Source organism: Bos grunniens, chromosome 12, assembly GCF_055505025.1.
Source record: "Bos grunniens cultivar Pamir isolate PY7600 chromosome 12, Bosgru_T2T1.0, whole genome shotgun sequence".
NCBI classification, from domain to species: domain Eukaryota; kingdom Metazoa; phylum Chordata; class Mammalia; order Artiodactyla; family Bovidae; genus Bos; species Bos grunniens.
Genome location: NC_141176.1, coordinates 49133270 through 49158431, shown reverse-complemented (window position 1 = coordinate 49158431; position 25162 = coordinate 49133270). Strand labels below are relative to the sequence as shown.

The 25162-nt window shown below is 38.7% G+C and overlaps 1 protein-coding gene across 50 annotated transcripts in view; it reads left to right on the top strand.

The window, feature by feature from the left end:
* KLF12 (KLF transcription factor 12) overlaps positions 1–25162 on the top strand; it is a 527876-nt gene that overhangs the window by 168706 nt on the left and 334008 nt on the right. For all 50 annotated transcript variants that reach the window (XR_015137627.1, XR_015137625.1, XR_015137624.1 and 47 more), the window contains one exon: positions 2253–2316. Coding sequence is in view for 37 of the 50 variants with exons in the window: in XM_086328563.1 (XP_086184689.1) it covers positions 2284–2316 (33 nt within the window). In the remaining 13 variants the exon portion in view is untranslated. The remainder of the gene's footprint in view (positions 1–2252; positions 2317–25162) is intronic.

Sequence of the window (25162 nt, the reverse complement as noted above, 5' to 3'; positions counted from 1 at the left end):
TGTTCTGTTGCTTCTTAGTGGCACTTGTAGGGGTGAAAACTGTACAGTGTATTACGGGATGCGTTTTTGAGTCAGAAGAGGCATATCTTTATAATATGGAGGGAGAGATGAAAGGAGACAGGGAAGGAGGAAGAAAGAGTCATTGCTTGATCAATTGATTGATTTAAAACTGGAATGAAATTAAAGGCCACTTCATCTTACAGACCAAGCCCATGAAACATGTACATTCTGGTATATTTCTTTTAAGGCTTTATGAGTTTCCACACATTTTCTGCTCGGATGTGTGGAAACACATGCAGAGGAAACATGGCTGGATACTGCCTGTGTAGGCATTGGCACAGAATGGGAGCTGCTTAAGAACTCTAAGGCGTGTCCCCTCTTGAGTGTAATTCCAAGTGAAAAAAAAAAAAAAAAAAAAAAAGAACTCTGCCTAATAAGCTGGCTTAACTGAATGCCAAAAAAAATTTTGCCTCGTGAAATGGAAATTCTGAAGCAAGTTACATAATACTGAGAGGGCATAAATAGGAGGACTTTTAAGATGTATCCAAATGAGGCAAATGGTCTACTGTAATTGAAACTCTCCAGTCCAGCAATATTTAATTTTGTTTGCTGAGATCCACATGGTCTTGGGGATTTGGAAGCTTTTAGAGACAACATAAATATCTACTTTATGTTTGTTTAATTTTTAAGTAGTGACATATTTTAACTCAGATCAATTGTTAAAAAGTTACTTGGGTATTGGCCAAGATGGAATCACCAAAAAGTATTCATATTAATTATTCTGCATATATGTATCAGCTATAAAGAGGCGAAAGGAGACAATTTCCTCTGGAAAACAGTGTTTCTTTAACAATCTTTTAGTTGCTAAGAATAATGGAGCCAACCATTTCAGCTAAAACATTTGTGACTTCTCTTTCAGATATTAAATTTTCTTTTAAACCAGTTTCTGCCATTTTACCCCCACCCTCTCTCCCTGTTTCATCCCTCTTTTTCTTTTTCCCTCCCTTATCTTTATACAGATTTCCATATCTTGTGCCCAGGGTCTGTCAGTAGTGTCAAAGCTGGAATTCTCTGTTTCTTCAGTTCTCCATTTCCCCCTTTACATGGCTGCTAAAGAGGAGGCAAAAACCAAAACCGTTCTTCAGCTATCACTTTTATTATGTCACTCCACTAATCAAGAGCTTAAAAAAATTGCAGACTCAAGATTTTCTTTTCTTTCCTCCAGTGGCAGAATGTTATCAACATGTGCAACTTTTTATCATTTTAAAATTGAAGTACAGCTGAAGTGCAATATTACACAAGTTACCAGTGTACAGTATAGTGAGTCACAACTTTTAAAGGTTACACTCCATTTATAGTTATATAGTTATAAAGTTTTGTCTATATTCCCTGTGTCATACAACATAACCTTGTAGTTTATTTTATAATAATAGTTTATACTTAATCCCGCTTCCATCTCCATACTGATAACCACTCGTTTGTTCTCTTTATCTGTGAGTCTGCTTCTTTTTTATCTTCAGTAGGTTGTTGTATTATTTAGATTCCACGTGTAAGTGATATCACCCAGCCTTTCTCTGTCTGACGTATTTCACTTAGCATAATACCCTCCAAGTTCATCCATGTTGTTACAAATGGGAAAATTCCATTCTTTATGCCTCAGTCGTTTTTCATTGCATATGTATGCCACATCTTCTTTATCCATTCATCTGTTGATGGTCATTCAGATTGCTTCCTTATCTTTGCGATTATTTGCATTATTATAAATAATGCTGCCATGAACTTTGGGGTTCATGTATCTTTCTGAGTTAGTGTTTTGTTTTGTTTTTGGATATATCCTGGAGTGCATTTACTGGGTCATATGGTAGATCGAATTTTAGTTTTTTGAGGAACCTTCATACTATTTTCTCCAGTGTCTGTACCAATGTACATTCCCACCAACAGTATACAAGGGTTCCCTTTTATCCTCACCCTTGCCAACGTTTGTTATTTGTGTTCTTTTTGTTGATAGTCATGCTAACAGGTATGAGGTGATATTTTATTGTGGTTTTTAATTTACATTTCCCTGCTGGTTACATTTTCATGAGCCTGTTTTTATCTGCATGTCCTCTTTGTAAAATGTCTACTCAGATCTTCTGCCCATTTTTAATTGGGTTACTTGTGTTTTTGATGTTGAATTGTATGAACTATTTATATATTTTAGATATTAACCCCTTAGCAGTTCTCATTAATTTTTTCATGTGCTTTTCTTTCAGGATCAATGTGACTCTAGAAACAAATGGATGAATGAATATCCATATGAAGAGGAAAACAATAAAGGTTGGTCAAATTGTATAATTGCAGTGGCAGTCCTATTTTGAACATTAATTTGGGGCAATTATTTTCATTAGTGCACTGCTTTGACTATGAAGCAAAGGTCAACGCTTAGACACATTCATCTGTCTATAAAGTGTAATTTTTTTAAAACCCCTAAGTATAAAAAAATTATAAAGAAGCTAGATTTTTTTGTGCAAGTCTAGCTATCATCAGTTTCCAGAACCAAAACTGTTTTAAGAATCAACTTTAAAATGATAATTAGAAAATTGAAACTGATCACTGGGACAAAAAAAAACAAGCCAGATTTTCCTACGACAGGCATAATATTCATCTCAGCTCTGTATGGCATATGATTGCTGTCAAATGCTGTCCTCTTTGCAGCTGCAATCTTGGCTTTCTTCAAGGATAGGATAGGATGTCTATGAGAGGCTTTTACCTTTGCTTATTTCATAGGAAAGTTCAGGTATAAATTGGAGGATAAAAAAAATCCCATGGATTTCAACAGTTATCAAGTGCTAGCTATCACTTTGTGGTATTTATTTAAACTTACCTTGTACTGCATACTGGTTGTAATACAAAAGTCACACATTAATACTAAGAAAATGCCAATATGTTAAACCATTTCCATTTCATAAAGTCTGGTACAGAGGCACGTGACTCACAGCCTTATATAGCTGCACAGCACGTACAATTTCTTGCTTTCCTTCTTCCATTGCTCCTGCTACTTTCACATAAATGTACATTATGTCTTTCTGCCCGCTCACCTTCACGTGTGTGCATGCTAAGTGGCTTCAGTTGTGTCCGACTCTGTGACCCCATGGACTCTAGCCCACCATACTCCTCTGTTCATGGGCTTCTCCAGGCAAGAATACTGGAGTGAGTTGCCATTCCCTTCTCCAGGGGATCCTCCCAACCCGGGGATCAAACTCAGGTGTCTTATGTCTTCTGCATTGGCAGGCAGGTTCTTTATCACTAGCGTCACTTGGGAAGATGGTGCTACTTACAAATGATTTTTCATATTATATCTTTCACTTGAAGTTGCCCTCTTCCAACTCAGCATCCATTCATGATAAGAAATGTTAACAAATTAGGCCTAGAAGGAACATACCTCAATAAAAATGTGACAGGCCCACAGCTAACATCATACTTAGTGTTTAAAGTTCAAAAGCTTTTCCTCTAAGATCAACAAGAGTGCCCACTCTTACCACTTATATTCACTATAGTACTAGAAGTCCTAGCTAGAGCAATCATGTAAGATAAAGAAATAAGTTACCCCAGTTGGAAAGGAAGATGTAAAATTGTCTTTATTTGCAGATGCCTTGATTTTATATAGAGAAAATTTTAAAGACTCAAACAAAAGACTGATAGATGATCAGTGAATTCAGTAAAGTTGCAAGATACAATATCAACATATACAAAATTCAGTAGCATTTCTGTAAGCAACAACATTTCTGAAAAAGAAATAGATTCCACTTACAGTAGCATCAAGGGCTTCCCTGGTGGCTCAGATGGTAAAGCGTCTGCCTGCAATGCAGGAGACCTGGGTTTGATTCCTGGGTCGGGAAGATCCCCTGGAGAAGGAAATGGCAACCCACTCCAGTATTTTTGCCTGGAAAATTCCATTGACAGAGGAGCCTGGTGGGCTACAGTCCATGGGGTTGCAAAGAGTCAGACACAACTGAACGACTTAAATTAATTTTCACAGTAACATCAAACACAATAAAATACTTAGGTATAAATTTAACTTAGGATGTGAAAGATCTCTATGCTGCAAACCACATGACATGGATGAAAGAAATTGAAGAAGTCAAATGGAGAAGTACCTCATTATTTATGGATTGGAAGAATTAATACTGTTAAAATGTTAATATTACTGAAAGCCATCTATAGATTCAGCGCATTCCATATCAAGATTCCAATTACATATTTTATAAAACTAGGAAAAGTGTCTGAAATTCATATGGAACCACAGAAGCCCTTGAGTAGCCAAGGAAATATGGGGAACGAAAAAGCAGGCGTGTCTCACGTTATTCTTTCTGATTCCAAGGTATGCTGTAAAGTTATAGTCATCAAAACAGCATGATACTCATAGAAAAGAAACCAGCAAATAGACCAGTGGAACAGAATTGAGAGCCCAGAAATAAACCCAAGCATATATGATCAACTAATATTTGACAGGGGAACCAGGAATACTCAATGGAGAAGATGGTCTCTTCAATAAATGGTGTTATGATAATTGGATTTTCATGTGTGAAAGAGTGAAATTGGACCCATATCTTAACACCTCTCACAAAAGTTGGACCAATCAATTACAGACTTAAACGTAAGACTTGAAACTAAGAAACTCCTATAAAAAATATAGGAACAAAATTTCTTGACACAGATCTTGCTAATGTTTTGGATATGATACCTAAAGTACAAGCAACAAAATAAACAAATGGGATTATATCAGACTAAAAAGTTTCTTCACCATAGGAAGCCATCCAAAAAGTGTAAAGACAACCTATAGAATGGGAAAAAAAATATTTGCAAACTATATATCGGATGAGGAAGGGTTTGCTATCCAAAAATGTAAATGTACTCTTGTTACTCAATAGAAAAAAAAAACAAACAAACCCAAATAACCAAATAAATGGTCAAAAGTCTGAATATGACATTTCTCCAAAGATGATATATCAACAGCCGGGTTCATAAAAACATGCTGAATATCATTTAGGCATTTAGGGAAATGCAAGCTAAAACTACAGTGATATAACACCACACACCTTTAGAATGACCATAATTAGAGACGAGAGAATGCTGCTGTGGATGCAGAGAAAAGGGATGTGTGCACTACTTGGTAGGATTGTTAATTGGTGCAGTCACTATGGAAATTTTATGGAAGATCCTCAAGAAATTAAGACCAACTACCATGTAATCCAGCAGTTCCACTTCTAGGAAATGTCTAAAGGTAATACAAACACTCAACAAAAGATATATGCACCCCCATGATCATTGCAGCATGATTTATAGTAACCAAGACATTGAAACAACCTCTGTGTGTGTCAACAGATGAATGGGTAAATAGGATGTGGGGTGTGTGTGTATGTATATATGTGTGTATATATATAAAAACATATAATGGAGTATTAGTCATTAAAAGTGAAGAAATCCTACTATTTATGACAATACGGATGGACCTTGAAGGCATTATACTAATTGAAATAAAGACAGATACAAATGCTGTATGATCTCACTTGTATATGGAATCTTTTAAAAAAAATGCCTCTTTCCTTCCTTGCTGAAATTTCTACTTTATAATATTTGTTTCTGGAAAATACTCTAGAAGGGAGTATCAGTTCAGAGATGATACAAGGGAGATTTCTGGGTGTATGGTAATGTTCTTTTTTAATGAGCTTATTATTATCTATATAGATGAATTAACTTTGTAAGAACTGAGTGCACTGTGTACTTACTTGCATGTGGATTAGTGGTGTGTTTGTAAACTGACTCGAGGGCTTTGGATGTGAAGGCCTGATCTGTAGCGTTTGTCAGTTCCCATGGTGTAAATATTCCCACCGGTTTCAGTGGTTTAAAAAAGAACTTGCAAGATTCTTAAAATTTAACAATTGGCTCTTAGGAGCTGGTGATGAGCTAACTCCAGCAGCTACTGATAGTTGCATTTATAATGTAAAGATAAACAGTTTTCTATACTCCTAACCAGAGATCAAATTGCCAGCATCCACTGGATCATGGAAAAAGCAAGAGAGTTCCAGAAAACATCTATTTCTGCTTTATTGACTATTCCAAAACCTTTGACTGTGTGGATCACAAGAAACTGTGGAAAATTCTGAAAGAGATAGGAATACCAGACCACCTGATCTGCCTCTTGAGAAATTTGTATGCAGGTCAGGAAGCAACAGTTAGAACTGGACATGGAACAACAGACTGGTTCCAAATAGAAAAGGAGTATGTCAAGGCTGTATGTTATCACTCTGTTTATTTAACTTATATGCAGAGTACATCATGAGAAATGCTGGACTGGAGAAACACAAGCTGGAATCAAGATTGCCGGGAGAAATATCAATAACCTCAGATATGCAGATGACACCACCCTTATGGCAGAAAGTGAAGAAGAACTAAAAAGCCTCTTGATGAAAGTGAAAGTGAAGAGTGAAAAAATTGGCTTAAAGCTCAACATTCAGAAAATGAAGATCATGGCATCCGGTCCCATCACTTCATGGGAACTAGATGGGGAAACAGTGGAAACAGTCAGACTTTATTTTTGGGGGCTCCAAAATCACTGCAGATGGTGACTGCAGCCATGAAATTAAAAGACGCTTACTCCTTGGAAGGAAAGTTATGACCAACCTAGATAGCATATACAAAAGCAGAGACATTACTTTGCCAACAAAGGTCTGTCTAGTCAAGGCTATGGTTTTTCCTGTGGTCATGTATGGATGTGAGAGTTGGACTGTGAAGAAGGCTGAGTGCCAAAGAATTGATGCTTTTGAACTGTGGTGTTGGAGAAGATTCTTGAAAGTCCCCTGGACTGCAAGGAGATCCAACCAGTCCATTCTGAAGGAGATCAGCCCTGGGATTTCTTTGGAAGGACTGATGCTAAAGCTGAAACTCCAGTACTTTGGCCACCTCATGCGAAGAGTTGACTCATTGGAAAAGACTCTGATGCTGGGAGGGATTGGGGGCAGGAGGAGAAGGGGACGACAGAGGATGAGATGGCTGGATGGCATCACTGACTCGATGGACGTGAGTCTGAGTGAACTCCGGGAGTTGGTGATGGACAGGGAGGCCTGGCGTGCTGCGATTCATGGGGTCGCAAAGAGTCGGACACGACTGAGTGAACTGAACTGAACTGAACTGAAGACAAATAGGGCAAATGTAGTAAATTCAAATAGTCGCAGCTCATTCCTCTGTCACCATGGAAATCTTCACTCATTATCATACAAAAAGTTCTCACTTTCCCTATATATGAATTTAATACTGTATTTATGTTTTTGCTCAGTTGTTATGAAAATTTTATGTTTGAATAGATCAGTGTTAAGTTTTGTATGTTTATACATTTTGACAATGTCCTTGTTCTATAACTATGACATAGATATAACTATATAACTATAGATATAACTGTATCTATGACATAGATATAATTATGACAACTGAGGATGATGGCAAAGAGAATCATTGTGTTAATACTTACCCTGAGTATAAACTGAAGATGCTATCTTGATTAGCTATAATATATTATGTGTGATTCATTCTAAATGATCATGCCTCATAGCTTACAATTCATGAGTTCAGAAGTCTTTGAACTCATTTCAACATTTTTCACTCATTTCATTGCCTCCCTTTGAACAGAGGGAGGCATAGTGAGTGTTTCACTTAATGTGTTTGTCCCGATGAATTACATTATTCATCATGCTGTTTTTTATATTTTTAAATCTGTGTTTTCAGGTATAGAGGCTTTAGAACAAATTCACTGATACTTGTTTTTAAACCTGCTTGGTGTTAGTTTTCATAAGGTCTGATTCAGAGAGAAAATTGCAGTTTGGACATTTATCTTTTCTATACTTCACATATATTCCCAAGGTCAGTTTTAGGATGACGTTTTTAAAATGTCAGCAGTGGATGCAACATTGCCACTGTCTACATAATTGAAAAGGGATTTGAATATGGCTCTTAAAACTATTTTGTACGTTTCCAATTTGCCAGTGGTGATAAAATCTTGCCAGAGCCACAGAATATGATGCGGTGCCTTTCTGTGTAGGTTCTAACATTTAAAGAGCCTGAATAGCATTTGTAAAATTTCTTTTGTAGCCATATCAAGAGTCTTCTAGAAGCAGTCTTCCTCTCCCTTTCCAATCAATCAATAATGTATAAATATATATAGTGTATAAATATATATAGTGTATAAATATATATTTATATAAAAATATACTTATATAAATTCACATTAAATTCTTTACTTAGTTTTTAAATTCTTTCTTTTTTGCCCCTATACCATCTGCCATTGCTGCTGCTGCTGCTGCTAAGTCGCTTCAGTTGTGTCCGACTCTGTGCGACCCCATAGAGGGCAGCCCACCAGGCTTCCCCATCCCTGGGATTCTCCAGGCAAGAACACTGGAGTGGGTTGCCATTTCCTTCTCCAATGCATGAAAGTGAAAAGTGAAAGTGAAGTCGCTCAGTCGTGTCCGACTCTCAGCTACCCCATGGACTGCAGCCTACCAGGTTCCTCCGTCCATGGGATTTTCCAGGCAAGAGTAGTGGAGTGGGGTGCCATTGCCTTCTCCCCATCTGCCATTAGATAATATTAAATAAATTCTGAAAAGATTCCAGTTACCATTAATTTCTACTCACATATATCAGCATAAAACCTGGTCTATAAGCATATTTTAGCTCTTTAGCATATTTTAGCAGTTTCTCTCATTGTGAATGTTTGTGGACATGACTCCAACAGACCTGACTTTGCTCCACTGTTTTCCAGCCATTTCAATATGTTACCCAGTACTCTGAGCAGCTGGTTCAGAGCAGGTGTCCAGAACATATGCATGCATATACATTAGTCCAGCTTATCAGAATTCATGTTCAAACTTTTGCTCCGGTGTTGGCAGTGGGTAAGTTTGGAAAGCAAGAGGACAATAGCTTACCTTTCTGAGAAAGTTTTAATTCCCTACCAAAATTTTGTTTCATAGCAATGGACAGGTATAATGTGGTTACTTTAAATTTCTTTTCCATAAAGTTTCAAGACGTTCTTCACACAAAGTAGAAAACTGTACCAGCAACAAGCCAGCTTTTTTTCCATTTTGAGCTAAGTTGGCATAATTGTTGAGAAAGCCTGGGTTGGTATAAGTGAAATCTATCATCAGCGCTGGGCTACTCTGCATTTAGGTAGTCACCTGGATCATAAACATGGAATCAGAGAAAATGAGATCTTGCTCTGCAGTTCTTTGTAGTATCTTGGGCCAGTGACTTCTTTCTGAATTTTAATTATCTGAACTGCAGTGTGGAAAAATAACACCTGTCCTGCCTATTTCAAGAGTTGTAATGGGGTGAAAGGAAATATGACATATTTGTGAAAATAATTCAGAGCTATAGAGTCCTAAAAGTGAGGGTGGTGCTTGATACTCTTATTTATATAGCATAAGCCAGAGATTCATGACTTTCTTGTATGATGTCACTTCAAAGTCAGGTGTTTTAAGAACTGAAAGTGGCCACGAAGGTCACTGACTCTAACATGTGCTTGGTATGGCTTTCTTCCGTAAGGGTTGGTTGATTACTTTAGCACTGTATCTTGAGTACTCTGTGCAATTTCTTACTGCATGTGGCAGTTCATCCTGTTTCCAGGCATATCTAGTTATAATAAAAGTTATTTTCTTGAGTATAATCAGTAGATTTGATAATGGTCCAAACTAATAGGTGTATCTCATATTTATTAAAATATCATCCTTTGTGAGGTCATTCTTCTATCAAGTCCCTTAACTCTTCACTGTCTAGTTTCTTAGATCTGGGATATAAGAACAAAATGATATACAGGGATTTGAGAAAGATTGTGCCATTATTGAAGTAGGATAAAAGCTTTATTAGTTGAAAAGATAATGCATTGCTCATTTTAAAAACATTAAAGCATACAAAGCCCTATCACTTCCCTGCCTCATACTTGTTGGCATTTGGTGAGCATTATTTACAGCATCTGTGTGTGCATATATACAAGTAAATAGAGATGGTTTTGCAAAAGTAGGACCATATTTATATTTTGCTTCTAATATAGAGTTATTTTTTGTTTGCTTCTGATGTAATGGAAGATTTAGAAGCTGGGTTTAAACCAAAGGAATTTACTATTTTTAAGTTAATATCCTTTCACCAAAGTGACTGTATTACTTGAGAATTAAGAGAAAGACCAGAAAACAAAGAAACAAACAAAAAAACCCTCTTTGTATTCTTTTATGTCTGTCTTTTTTAATGACTGAATTTAACTCTAAACAACATCTTTTGACTTTTTGCTTTGAAAGGTGGGTAGATTAATGACATTTCTTTTTAACTTGCTTTTCTTCTCTTCTTAAAATTTAGATTATTAATATTTATTTTCTGATTGTTAACTATAATTATCAAAATGATTCAGTCTGAGTTCTTTTTCTCCGAAGTGTGGGATCACTTTCTTGTCATCTGGCATTTGGTGTCACTGTGAAGCCTGAAGCAGACTGATCTTTGCACTTGTTCTTGTTTTGCTTTTTGTTCAGATGTCCATGGGCTATTTTTAGTAAGCTAGAAAGAAGTTCAGTAACTTCATCAGTTTTTCTTTTTGTTTTTTTCTCATTCTGCATCAGTTTTTCTTGGATCTTGCCATTTAACTCTGAGAAGCAGACTCTCATTTTATGCCTTCATATTTACAAATTGGGCTTCCCTTGTGGCTCAGCTGGTAAAGAATTCGCCTGCAATGTGGGAGACCTGGGTTTGATTCCTGGGTTGGGAAGATCCCCTGGAGGAGGGAAAGACTACCCACTCCAGTATTCTGGCCTGGAGAATTCCATGAACTGAAGGTATCTTTTTGTTTTCTTCTTTATTAACTCTGAAGGTAGGTATAACATTTCTCCTTGTTTTTTTTGTATTATCTTTAACTTTTTAATTTCACTTAAGTGTTCTTTCCCATTCAGTATTTTTTCCTGCTATATTTTTAGTCAAATTCTTTGTTATTTTTTAGTTCCTAAAGTGACTTCTCATCTCTGTAGTATTTTATAACCCTGTCCATTTATTTTCATCTGATTCAAATATCTTGTATTTTATCATTTGGGCCCTTGTATTTCTTTCCTGAACATTATTTTCTTTTAAAGCAAGAGCCGTTTGTTTAAATTATTACTATTATTACTGGGTCTGTGAAGTGTTATTTAAATTCTTCATCTGTTTCCTTGGGTAGTTCTTCTTATGATGTTTGTTCTTCATTGGCCTCTTTGCTCCGTTTCTGTCTTGCTTTTGATATTTGCTGCTTTTATGCTCAGTTTCCTTGTGGCCTGGCTCGGTTTTTACCCATCTTTGAATGGGGCCAGTAGTTTCCAATGTGGCAGGTGGTATTGTGGGTAGGGGCACCAACCATTTTGGACAGGAGCTAGCTGTGATGGTTAATTTTGTATGTCAGCTTGACTAGGCCACAGGGTGCCCACATACAACATTATTTCTGGGTATATCTGGGAGAGTATTTCTAGGTGAGGTTGGCATTTGAATCAGTGGACTCAAAAAGCAGATGGCCCTGCCCAGTGGTGGGCATCATCCAACCTGTTGAGAGGCCTGAATAAAGCAAAAGTGGAGGAAGGGAGAGATCAGTCCCTTAGCTGCTTAAGCTGGGACATTAGCCTTCTCCTGGCCTTGGACTTGGTTTCCCAGGCCTTTGGACTTGGACAGGAATTACACCACTAGATTTCCTGGTCTCCAGCTTGTAAATGCAGATCACGGGACTTCTCAGTCTCCATAATTACATGAGCCAATTTTTGCAGTAGATCACATATCTCATTTATAGATGTTTTGTGTTCAGGTGCTCAGTCATGTCCAACTCTTTCTGGCCCCTCGGACTGTAGCCTGCCAGGCTCCTCTGCCCATGGAATTTTTCAGGTGAGAATACTGGAGTGAGGTGCCATTTCCTACTCCAGGGGATCTTCACCACCCAGGAATTGAACTTCTGTTTCTTGTGTCTTCTGCATTGGCAGGTGGATTCTTTACCACCTGGCGTATACCATATATATACACCATATTGCTGCTGCTGCTGCTAAGTCGCTTCAGTCGTGTCCAACTCTGTGCGACCCCATAGACGGCAGACCATGAGGCTCCCCCGTCCCTGGGATTCTCCAGGCAAGAACACTGGAGTGGGTTTCCATTTCCTTCTCCAATGCATGAAAGTGAAAAGTGAAAGTGAAGTCGCTCAGTCGTGTCCGACTCTTAGTGACCCCATGGACTGCAGCCTACCGGCCTCCTCCATCCATGGGATTTCCCAGGCAAGAGTACTGGAGTGGGGTGCCATTGTCTTCTCCATACACCATATACCACATACCATATATATATACACACGTATACATGCATACACACACACACACACACACACACACACACACACACACATATATATGTCTCCTATTCCATTTCTTTGGAGAATTCTCACTAATATAAAATAAGCTGTCAGCATTCTGTGAGTGAAACAAACAATGACGAGCCAAGTAACTGCAGCATACCCAGTGAGCTCAGGATTTTATTTCCTCCAGAAGAAAGCCATATGTATCTATTTTTTATCAACATAGAGTAACAATTTGGAAATCCCTAGTTAGACCCTGAAGCCAGAGGCTGAAATACAAAGTAGGTACCCCCAGGTATGTGAGTACATCCCAGCATTTCTTCAGTAAAAGGAAATAATGCATACACAGTTACTGACCTGAAAAGCAGATTTTCTTAAAGTCAAACAGACCCAATTAACATGACTTAAAATGATGAAAATGACTATTTTAATGAGAATATAGTAGCTAGCAGACAGTATGCAAATCCTTTAGCATTTTTTTCTCACTTGACTTTCACAGTAACTGTATGGACATATAAAATTAACCATCACGTCTATGCGGTAGTGTGAATGGGTTTAGCAATCATATACTTAGAATCTGTTATTTGTTAGTTATTGGGCTACAAAGACAAATTATATTTAGACCCTGATTTCAAGGTTACATCATCTCAGGAAAAGGCAAATAAGTAACTACAATCTTGATTTGGAGTTGGTGTGGGCCATAGATGGCTTCACTTGTGAAGTGACCTTTGACCTGGGCCTTGAATGATGATGTCACATTGACTGGAAGAAATAGGAGAAAAAGTCATAATATTCTGTTTTAAAAAAAAAAAAATCTAAGTAAATACAAAAGTATATTGTCTTTCCTTTGGACACAAAAGTGCCCTGCATAAATGTAATATTCAGTGATGCTATTCAGTATTTCACCCAAAATCTACTGAGGCTCATTTATGTGTCTAAATTCATTTTTATTTCCCTCCTCCTCTGGCTCTCTCCTTTTATGTCTGTCTCTCTCACATTTTCATTCTCTGGCCTTTTGATTATAGTGGCTCTTCAGCTAAGCTTTATGTCATCCTATTTAGAGTACATTATGAAAGTAGTTTATATAATGTATTTTGCCAGAAATTTTCAGGAGTGATCATAAAAATGATATGAGCATCTTTTAAACATAACCATTTCAGTTGAACAGTTTTGATTTAATGAGAACATCAGAGTATTAAAGCAACAGGGTGATTGTTGAAAACATTTGTTGAAATATAACATCTATCTGGTTAATTTTGTTATTATCAACATCTGTGCATTTTTTTTTTTTTTAAAGTGTAGCCTCCTTCAGTTTTCTCCTGTTGATGTTAGCTGAGAATTTATTACTGTTCTCGAAAGAGATATTTGTTTAGTAAAATCACGAATAATTATTGACTCAACGTTGAGAGTGATTCTTTACCTTATGCATAATTTGGTCCTTCAGTATAACTTATGGCCTAATAGAAGTAAAACTCACAAATATTACAATTTAAGAGTCAACTGGTTACTTATATTCACCATACTTTGTTTTCCTGGAATTTTAGATCTGGTACCAAGTTCTGTATCAGGCAAGATTTACTCAAAGAAATAGAACTATGGGAGTGGTAGAGAATATGGGATTTATTATGAGCATTTGACCATATTTATTTGTAGAAATTAGTTAAGCAAGTTAGGCAGATTGTTGCTTCTGTATTTTGGATATTAGGCCTAAATCCACAGGGCAAGCAGTTGGCAAATAAGGTGCTGGAGAATGGGGGTGAACTAAAAGCCCTGAGGATAAGCTGAATCCACACAGACTCCTTACTGCTCACTAGGCTCTCACCTCCAGGATGCTCTGGACCGCAGGGGAAGCGGGCGCCTTCACTGAGTCAGACATATCAGGGTCGAGAATCAGATAAGCTGATGGAGAGCCTGTAGGCCGGCCCCACCTCTAGAGCCCTGCAACCATCTTCCTCGAGTGATGGGAACAGGAGGGCTGCTGCACTTCTGCCTTCTTGAGTCCCACCAAATGCTCCTTGTCACCCAGGACCAGTGCTGGCAGTGCAGGTGGAGCTCAGCCAAACTGTGACGGTTCATGACGATTCATGGACTCCTGAGTCCACGTTGCCCATTCTCTCCATTTTCCTGCAGGGGTCTCCTTCCCAACCATTCCCGCTTTCTGAGTACTGGACGCCATCTGTCTTTTCTGATTCCTGCCTTCTAGGTTGTTACTTCCGTTCCGGTCCAAGGACTGGAAGCACTGTACTTGGGAGCCAGGCTTGTAGTGGAGATAAGCTTCCACACAGAGAAGTCTCACCAGCTCTGGACAGCCACCTCCCTGGATTCACTGTTTTAGAGCTCTGCCCATCTTTTGAGAAACACTAGGATCTCTGCTACTCTTTGTAGTAGCAGCACAGCACAGTAGCATAGTAGCACAGCAGCAGCAGCACAATTTGTGTGATCCTGGTCTTTAAGGAATGTGAATTTCACTTACAGTTCAGTTTAAAAGTAATGCAGTGATTAAAAAGTAACTAAAACTCAGAGCAATCTAGTAACCATCAACCCATAAACTAGAATCAATCAACCTCTCCCCTGCCCCCCACCCCACACACCTTATAAATGTAAAAATATAAACTGGTATGTTCTACCAATATCTGAACTTTTTTTTTTTAAGCAACCTAATTGCTCTTAGGCTCCAAAATCACTGCAGATGGTTAACTTCAGCCATGAAATCAAAAGACATTTGCTCCTTGGAAGAAAAGCTATGACCAAACCTAGACAGCATATTAAAAAGCAGAGACATTACTTTGCCAAGAAAGGTCTGTCTAGTAAAAGCTGTGGTTTTTCCAGTAGTCATGTATGGAGTGAGAGTTCGACCATAAAGAAGGCTGAGCGCTAAAGAATTGATGTTTTTGAACTGTGGTGTTGGAGAAAACTCTTGAGTCCCTTGGACTGCAAGGAGATCCAACCACTCAGTCCTAAAGTAAATCAGTCCTGAATATTCATTGGAAGGACTGATGCTGAAGCTAAAACTCCAATACTTTGCCCACCATATGCGAAGTACTGACTCATGGGAAAAGACCCTGATGCTGGAAAAGATTAAAGGTGGGAAGAGAAAGGGGATGACAGAGGATGAGATTGTTGGATGGCTTCCCTGACTCGATGGACATGAGTTTGAATAAACTCCAGGAGTTGGTGATGGACAGGGAAGCCTGGGGAGCTGAAGTCCATGAAGTCGAAAAGAGTCGGACATGACTGAGTGACTGAACTGAACTGAACGTATAGATACAAAGGACAGACTGTCTTATTCATGTTTATAAACAACTCTCTGCTCCATGGTGTACTCATTCTGCAGAGGAGAAAATGATGGACGTTGGTGGGAGTCTAGCTTCTTCCCAGATTTTTACTTCCATCAGTGATGACCTTTATCATTCTCTGAAATTGTGAGAGACTTGCCTAAGGTTGCACTGCAGTTAGTAGAATGTCATGTATTTAATTTTTGTTGCGTAACATTTATTTGTATATCATTTCTAAAAGTGCCATTTAGAAAGGCCCCAGTAGAGAAATAATTGTGGAGGTGGTACTTGTGAAGGTATTTGTTTGGGAGGAGGAGAGGTTGAGTGATTAGAGGTAGAGGATAGTAAGTGAAAGTCGTTTTAAGCAATTAAATGATTTCCACTTATAATGTCTTCTGGTTCTATTATGGATCTGAAATGCTTGCTCATCTAACTAGGTAATTATTGCATCACCATCTCACCTCTTAATTCTCTCCATAGAATTTGAAGAAAACAGATATCAGATTTTAAGAGATGACCCTGACATGCAGTTTCACAGCTCCCCAGCCCACTGCTGGCTAGCTTGGTGCAAATAATCAAGGGGAGATAAAAAGAGAAAAGGCCAAGAGACTTCTGTGTTGCAACTCAGAGTGTGAATTGACTCCCCTTCCCTGTTTCTAATCAATTATGCAACAGTGCTTTTCTTTTTTTTTTGCTGGAAACAATATATGTTGTTCTAATGCAAGAATTTAATTATAGTGCAGTCTCTAGTGCTTTTTGAATGAGAAATTAAATCTCCATGTTACTTTGCCTCTAACTGTGAAACTGAGATACTGCAAAAGGCCCAGCAGAAACTGCTGGTAACGTTAGCTGCTCTTTCATTACTGAAATATGCTGAGCAGTTGAGAGGGGAGATTAGCCCACTAGCAGTGGGCTAGTGAATTGTCATTCTGTTTATGCTGGCTCCATCTTGTTCAGTAGTTCACCATGCAGGGTCTATGCTTTAAGGAAATGATGTTGTTGCCCTCAAGAGCAGCTTCATTCTAGATCTTTCTTCTCAAGTAATGTTGACAATTTCAAACATATATATTAGAAACATAGAAATTTAAAGTTGGATGGTAGTATAAGAAATATCTCATTCAAGTGGATTTGTGTAAGTAAGATAAAAAAAATCAATTAAAATGAACAATTAAAACAGTTTGCTCAAGGTGACAGCCAATTATAGAGTGGGAGATTAGGGAGAAAGGAAGGCATAAAGGCAACATGATTGCTTGTAGTTCACAGATTTTTGAAACCTAATTTAAGCAAGTAGGTTTACCTTTTGCCTGTTTTTAACATTAAAGTGAAAAGTACCTGTTGATATCTTTTCAATGAATGTTTGAATAAATGATGGATGGAGGATGAATGAGGACAAAGGAAAGAGCATGAGAGAGAAAATGAGTCCAATCTCTCTTACATTTCCCTTCTTTGAAAAAAGTGTTAAAGAGTGACCACATGCGAAGGAAGAGAGAGAAAGATGAGATCCTGAAACGTTGGCAAGTGGATCACACAAAACGTGAAACACTGAAAATTTATTAAGGTTGACTTTTCCAGTAGGTGGTAATTGAGGGAAACAATGGTTTCCTGGTTTACAGGAGCTAACCATGTGGAAAATGGCAAGAGAGGATTTTCCTAAACACTATGCTGATGACATAAAAATATTCTGAATACTGCTCAGACTATGGTTAAATACAATAACAAATATGAAGAAGGTATTATACTAAGTGTTTATGATTTTTTAGTAGTAGACCAGCAATTTTATATTAAGGCATCTAGCAACATGACTTTGTTTTAATGGAAAATATGGTGTTGGGGTAATTTGGTAAGTTAAGTGTTCTGAAAATTTCCTCTCTATTCTGTTTTTCTTAAACTTCGGAAATTAAATTTTGATTATCTTAATTGCTTGTGTTATGAGATGACTATATAGTCTTAATAAAGCAAATTTCTAGCCATTAGTCATTTTATTTCAAAATTAGTAACTTTGAAAATTCTTAATTTAAACAATTCTAGTTAAAAGAGTAGGAGAAGGCAATGGCACCCGACTCCAGTACTCTTGCCTGGAAAATCCCATGGACAGAGGAGCCTGGTAGGCTGCAGTCCACGGGGTCGCTAAGAGTCGGACACGACTGAGCAGCATCACTTTCACTCTTCACTTTCATGCATTGGAGAAGGAAATGGCAACCCACTCCAGTGTTCTTGCCTGGAGGATCCAGAGACGGGGGAGCCTGGTGGGCTGCCATCTGTGGGGTCGCACAGAGTCAGACACGACTGAAGTGACTTAGCAGCAGCAGTTAAGAGTAGGAGTAGATGCTTTCTTGAAGATGCTAACTTGTGCTCAGTCATGTCCACCTCTTTATGACCCCATGGACTGTAGCCTGTCAGTATCCCCTGTCCATGGAATTTTCCAGACAAGAATACTGGAGTAGGTTGTCATTTCCTTCTCCAGGGGATCTTTCTGACTCAGGGAATGAACTCTTTGCCTTTTGTGTCTCCTGAATTGGCAGACAGAGTTTTTGACCACTGTGCCTCCTGGGAAACCCTATTAAGTATTTGGTGGGTATAAAAGAACCTGTGTGCTGTATATGTAACTTATAAGTGCAAGGATATAGCGAAACTCACCTTAAAAAGTAGAATATTTCCAGTATTTGTAAAGATCCCTTTTAGTCTCCTTGGAGAAGGAAATGGCAACCTGCTCCAGAATTCTTGCCTGGGAAATCTCACAGACAGAGGAGCCTGGCAGGCTACAGTCCATGGGCTCACAAAGAGTCAGACATGACTTAGCAACTAAACAACTTTTAGTCTCAGACATGAGCTTTATCCTTGTATTATATTTAACTTACTTTTTATGAGACTTCTCATCATATATAAGGACATATTCAGGAACTATATATGGTTTACTTCATCTTGTTGGGGGACATCAGATGAGTAGGGTTTCCCTGATAGCTCAGTTGGTAAAGAATCCACCTGCAATGCAGGAGACCCAGGTTCAATAAGATTTGTTGGAGAAGGGATAGGCTACCCACTCCAGTATTCTTGGGCTTCCATTGTGGCTCAGCTGATAAAGAATCTGCCTGCAATACAAAAGACCTGGGTTCCATTCCTGGGTTGGGGAGATGCCCTGGAGAAGGGAAAGGCTACCCACTGCAGCATTCTGACCTGGAGAATTCCATGGACTGTATAGTCCATGGGGTCACAAAGAGTTGGGCATGACTGAGTGACTTTCACTTAGGGAATTCCCAGGTGGTGCTAGTGGTAAGGAACCTGCCTGCCAGTGCAGGAGACAGAAGAGCTGCAGGTTCGATTCCTGGTGGTCCCCTGGAGGAGGCAATCTACTCCAGTATCCTTGCCTGGTGAATCCCCATGGACAGAGGAACTTTGAGGGCTATGGTCCATAGGGTCCGCAAAGAGTCAGACACGACTGAAGTGACTTAGCACATCAGATGAGTAGGGTTATGCTCTTTTCTTTTGTGACTTGCCTTTCTTACTTATATTTTGTTTTTGATAGTCATCCACATTGGCTTATGTAGGTAAAATTATTTACTTCCACAACTGAATGGAACTGTATTTTATTATGACCGTACTGTAATTTATCCATTCTTCAGCAGTAGATGTTTCTGTTTCCTGTAGTTTTTTTTTTTTTTTTCTATTTTAAATAATACTGCTGTGTACAGTCATTTACATGTGTCTTGGTGCCCAGGTAGAAGGTTTCTCTGGAACATATGCCTAGGAGTAGAATTGCTGGATTGTAGAGAATGAACATTTTCAGCAGTGCTACATAGTGCCCAGATGATTTTCCATATTGTTGCAACACTTAAATAGTGCTGTTTAATAGTTCCGTTTCTCCATATCCTTACCAACTCTTGGCTTCTGCTGATGTTTAGAGTTTTGTCAGTCTGGTGTTGTGTTAAGCAGTGTTTCCTTCCGGTCTTAATGGTGATTGGCTGTTACTAAAGGTTTATATGTTTATTGGTTATTTGGGTTTCATCTCTGGAATTCCTTTTCACACGTTTTGCCTATTTTTCTATTGAATGGTAGTCAATATTTTTTCTCCCTTTCAGGGTAGATAAACAAGGCTGATTAAATGCATTGAAAATATTTTCTCCAAGATTGTGGACCTTCTTTTTACTTTTTAAATAATTTTTTTTTTTTTTAATTTGGCTGAATATGTATCTATTCTATAGACTTCTCTTGCCTGGAAAATCCCATGGACGGAGGAGCCTGAGAGTCGGACACGACTGTGTGACTTCACTTTCACTTTTCACTTTCATGCACTGGAGAAGGAAATGGCAACCCACTCCAGTGTTCTTGCCTGGAGAATCCCAAGGATAGGGCAGCATGGTGGGCTGCCGTCTATGGGGTCGCACGGAGTCGGACACGACTGAAGTGACTTAGCAGCAGCAGTGGTAAACAGCCCACCTGCCAAGGCGGGAGATGTAAGAGACACAGGTTCGATCCCTGGGTTGGGAAGATCCCTTGGAGAAGGGATTGGCAACCCACTCCAGTATTCGTGCCTGAAGAATTCTGTGGACAAAGGAGCCTGGTGGGCTACAGTCCATGGGTCGCACAGAGTAGAACATGACTGAAGTGACTGAGCATGCATTGTATACCTATTCTGTGGTTAGTGTTTTCTAAGCATTTTGTCATGATAATTTTATATAGGATATTTATATTTACTAAGTGAGTTTTCTTTTCTTACACTGTTTGAAATGGAATTTGCTATCAATGTTAGAATCTTCCTGTTTCTATTCTTTGAGAGCATGTGAATAACTTGAATAATCTTATCTTTACATATATGGTAGAAGTCACTTAAAAGCTATTTGGGAGTAGAATTTTCTTTGTGGCTAAAATTTGAACTTGAAATTCATTTCCTTTAGAGGTAAAAAGACTAGGTTTTCACTTTCTTCTTCAGACAATTTTGGTAAGTTGTATGTTTCTATAGTACTGTGTTTCTATAAAGTTGTTCATTTATTTTAAGATTTTAAATGTATTGGCATGAAAATTTTATTGGTTTGCCTGAACTATCATAACAAAATATCATAGACTTAGTGGCTTCAGTTCAGTTCAGTCGCTCAGTTGTGTCCGACTCTTTGGGATCCCATGAACCTCAGCACGCCAGGCCTCCCTGTCCATCACCAACTCCCGAGTTTACCCTAACTCATGTCCATTGAGCCGGTGATGCCATCCAACCATCTCATCCTCTGTCGTCCCCTTCTCCTCCTGCCCTCAATCTTTCCCAGCATCAGGGTCTTTTCAAATGAGTCAGTTCTTCACATCAGGTGACCAGAGTGTTGAAGTTACAGCTTCAGCATCAGTCCTTCCAATGAATATTCAGGACTGATTTCCTTTAGGATGGACTGGTTGGATCTCCTTGCTGTTCAAGTGACTCTCAAGAGTCTTCTCCAACACCACAGTTCAAAACCATCAGTTTTGCGGCACTCAGCTTTCTTTACAGTCCAACTCTCACATCCATACATGACTACTGGAAAAACCATAGCCTTGACTAGGTGGACCTTTGTTGGCAAAGTAATGTCTCTGCTTTTTAATATACTGTCTAGGTTGGTCATAACTTTCCTTCCAAGGATTAAGCATCTTTTTTATTTCATGGCTGCAGTCACCATCTGCAGTGACTTTGGAGCCCCCCCAAAATAAAGTCTGACACTGTTTCCACTGTTTCCCCATCTATTTTCCATGAAGTGATGGGACCAGATGCCATGACCTTTGTTTTCTGAATGTTGAGCTTTAAGCCAACTTTTTCACTCTCCTCTCTCACTTTCATCAAGAGGCTTTTTAGTTCCTCTTCACTTTCTGCCATAAGGGTGGTGTCATCTGCATATCTGAGGTTATTAATGTTTCTCCCAGCAATCTTGACTCCAGCTTGTGCTTCATCCAGCCCAGCGTTTCTCATGATGTACTCTACATATAAGTTAAATAAGCAGGGTGACAGTATACAGCCTTGACGTACTCTTTTTCCTATTTGGAACCAGTCTGTTGTCCCATGTCCAGTTCTAACAGTTGTTGTCTGACCTGTATACAGAGTTCTCAAGAGGCAGGTCAGGTGGTCTGGTATTCCCATCTCTTTCAGAATTTTCCACAGTTTATTGTGATCCATACAGTCAAAGGCTTTGGCATAGTTAATAAAGCAGAAATAGATGTTTTTCTGAAACTCTCTTGCTTTTTTGATGATCCAACGGATGTTGGAAGTTTGATCTCTAGTTCTTGGTGACATTAAATAACAGCAATTTATTTTCTTAACGTTTCTGGAGGCTAGAAACCCCAGATAAGGTGTTGATGGAATAGATTTATCCTGAGGCCTTTTTCTTTTGCTTGTATCTATTAGGGTTAGGGTTAGGGTTAGGCTTTTTTCTCCCTGTGCCTTAGCCTAGTCTTTCCTTTGTATACCAATCATATTAGATTAAAACCTACCAATTTGACCTCATTTTACCTTAATTACTTGTGTAAAGGCTCTGTCTCCAAATACAGTCACATTCTGAGTTACTAGGACTTTAACATAAAAAATTTATGGGAGACTCATTTCAGGCCACAGCAAGGATGTTCACGGTTGTCCATTAATTACATCTTTAATCTTGCTGTATTTATGGTGTGTCTCCCTTTTCAGTTAATTTATTTCAAAATGATTATTTTTTGCATTTTTCATTTCTGTTTTATTTCCTGTGGTAAGTCTTGCCAGAGATTTGTCCATTTTATATCTTTTCAAAAACCTCCTATGTTTGTTATTGTTGTTTCTTTCTGTTATTTTTGTTTTATATATATTCCTAGTTTTTGTCTTTAATTTTCTCTTGAGTTTATTCTCATATTCTTTGTCTAATAAATTTAGTCACTGAACTAATTATTTTTTTATACTTTAGGATTTCAGTGTATAATTAGCACAGCAATAACTCTCTTACGAGTTTTGATATGAAGTTTTGAACTATTTATTTTCTGTATTCCACTATAAATTTTCTCTGAGAATCTTGACTTATTTATAGATCCTTGACTCATATTAAAGTTGGGTCCCAATAAACCCATCATTAGTTGAAAATATCTTAAGTTGAAAATGCATGAATATACCTAACTAACCAAGCATCATAGCTTAGCCTAGCCTACCTTAAGTGTGCCCAGAACAGTTAACTTTAGCCTACAGTTGGGTAAAATCATCTAACACAACGTCTGTTTTATAGTAAGTGTTGAACGTCTCATGTAATGTATTGAAAACTCTTACAGAGAGTTGAAAAGCAGAATGGTTGTCTGGGTACAGAAGGTTGCATGTTGGTTGTTTACCCTTGTCCTTATGTGGTTGACTGGGAGCTCATCCTCTGTCTTCCCCTTCTCCTCCTGCCCTCAATCTTTCCCAGCATCAGTGTCTTTTCAAATGAGTCTTCAGTTCAGTCATCAGTTGTGTCCGACTCTTTGAGACCCCATGAATTGCAGCATGCCAGGCCTCCCTGTCTATCACCAACTCCCGGAGTTCACTCAAACTCAGGTCCATCGAGTTGGTGTTGTGTTTAAATGATCAAATTAGCTGCATTGTGTTGTACTTACAGTGTATTGTCTACTTGATATTAATTATTTATAGTATTACTATATGGCCTACTCCCTGAGCAATTTTTGTAAATGCTGTGTGTTTGGAAATAGTGTATGATTGCTTATTGTTATTGTATCACTTTGTTCAGTTGATAAAGCTTTTAAATTATTTTGCTCAAAATCTTTATAGCCTTACTGGTTTTTGCTTAGCTAATCTATCCATGACTGAAAGAATGGCTTAAAAATCTCCATTTCTGGTCATGGTTCTTTTAGCTTTTCATTGTTTCTATATATTTTGGTTATATATATTTTGAACTATGCTAACAGATGCCTGGAAAATCCCATGGATGGAGGAGCCTGGGAGGCTGCAGTCCATGTGGTCGCTAAGAGTCGGACACGACTGAAGCGACTTAGCAGCAGCAACAGATGCATACTCATTTATAATTTTTAATATTTTTAAGAGATATACCTTGCATCTCATTATTTAGTCATTTTCCTTTTTTTCATAATGCATTTTTTCAGAATTTACATACTCCATCTACTTAATTATTACTGGGTTTCAGCATTGTGAGGACACTATTCCATTTCACTTTACACGCAGTCATAGGGTGAAAGACTGCAAGCAGGAGGTTCATATAGTCAGGACATCTGAGAAAATGGCATGGACTTCTGTATAGAAAATGGATTGGACGGTTGCAAAAAAAAGCTGGAGTTGGGTCTATTATAGGGCAGCATGATATGATGGTGACTTGGTTTGGAATGTTAGCACCTAGAATGGAGATAAAGAATTCTGCTAATTAGAACAGAAAAAGGGGCCCAAGATTGGGGAACCAAGCAGAGGGTTAAAAAAGAAAAAATAAAGCCCATGAAAGGGGTAGCTCCAGGGCTAGAGTGAGAACCCCTGGCCAGAAAAACCCACAACAAACACACCCCCTCCCCTGATTGGTCCTGGGCATAACTAATCAGGCGAGTGCTGGTGCCGTTTCCCCTAATTTGCTTAAGACATAGCCAGTCAGGCTCCAGTTGGAAGAGACAAAGTATAAAAAGGGAAGCCAAGCCTGCTTGAGCTGTAACTGAGCTATTACTGAGGTGTACTGCTGCTGCTACTGCTGCTAAGTCACTTCAGTCGTGTCCAACTCTGTGCGACCCCATGGACGGCAGCCCACTAGGCTCCTCTGTCCCTGGGATTCTCCAGGCAAGAACACTGGAGTGGGTTGCCGTTTCCTTCTCCAATGCATGAAAGTGAAGAGTGAAAGTGATGCTGCTCAGTCGTGTCCGACTCTTAGCGACCCCGTGGACTGCAGCCTACCAGGCTCCTCTGTCCATGGGATTTTCCAGGCAAGAGTACTGGAGTGGGGTGCCATTGCCTTCTCCATTACAAACTAGTTACACTGAGGTGTAACTAGTTACACGGAGGAGCCTGATGGGCTGCTGTCCATAGGGTCACACAGAGTCGGACACGACTGAAGCTACTTAGCATGCATGCATGCATTGGCGAAGGAAATGGCAACCCATTCCAGTATTCTTGCCATGAGAATTCCAGGGACAGAGGAGCCTGGTGGGCTGCCATCTATGGGGTCACACAGAGTCGGACAAGACTGAAGTGACTTATCGGCAGCAGCAACTAGTTTGTTATTAGGAATACTGACTGCTTAATGAAGTCACTGGGTGGATGGTGCTACTGGGAGGATCAGGTTTGCAAAACATGATGCAGTGTTTTGAAGTTGTGAGATTGGAATTTCCTGGGAGAAATCCAAAGGGATTTTCCTGGGCGTATATTTGGGTCTATTACTTAGGAAGTCAGTGATATTGATGGCACTAGAAGCTGTCAGAGTAAATGAGATGAGCCAAGTAATGTTTTTGGAAAGAGAAGAGAAAAGTGGGCGAGTCAAGCATGGAGAGAATTGATATAAAACAAGTATAAAAGACTTGGATGCAGAAATACGACGACATCCAGTGAGATAATATAAACCATTGATGGGATTTT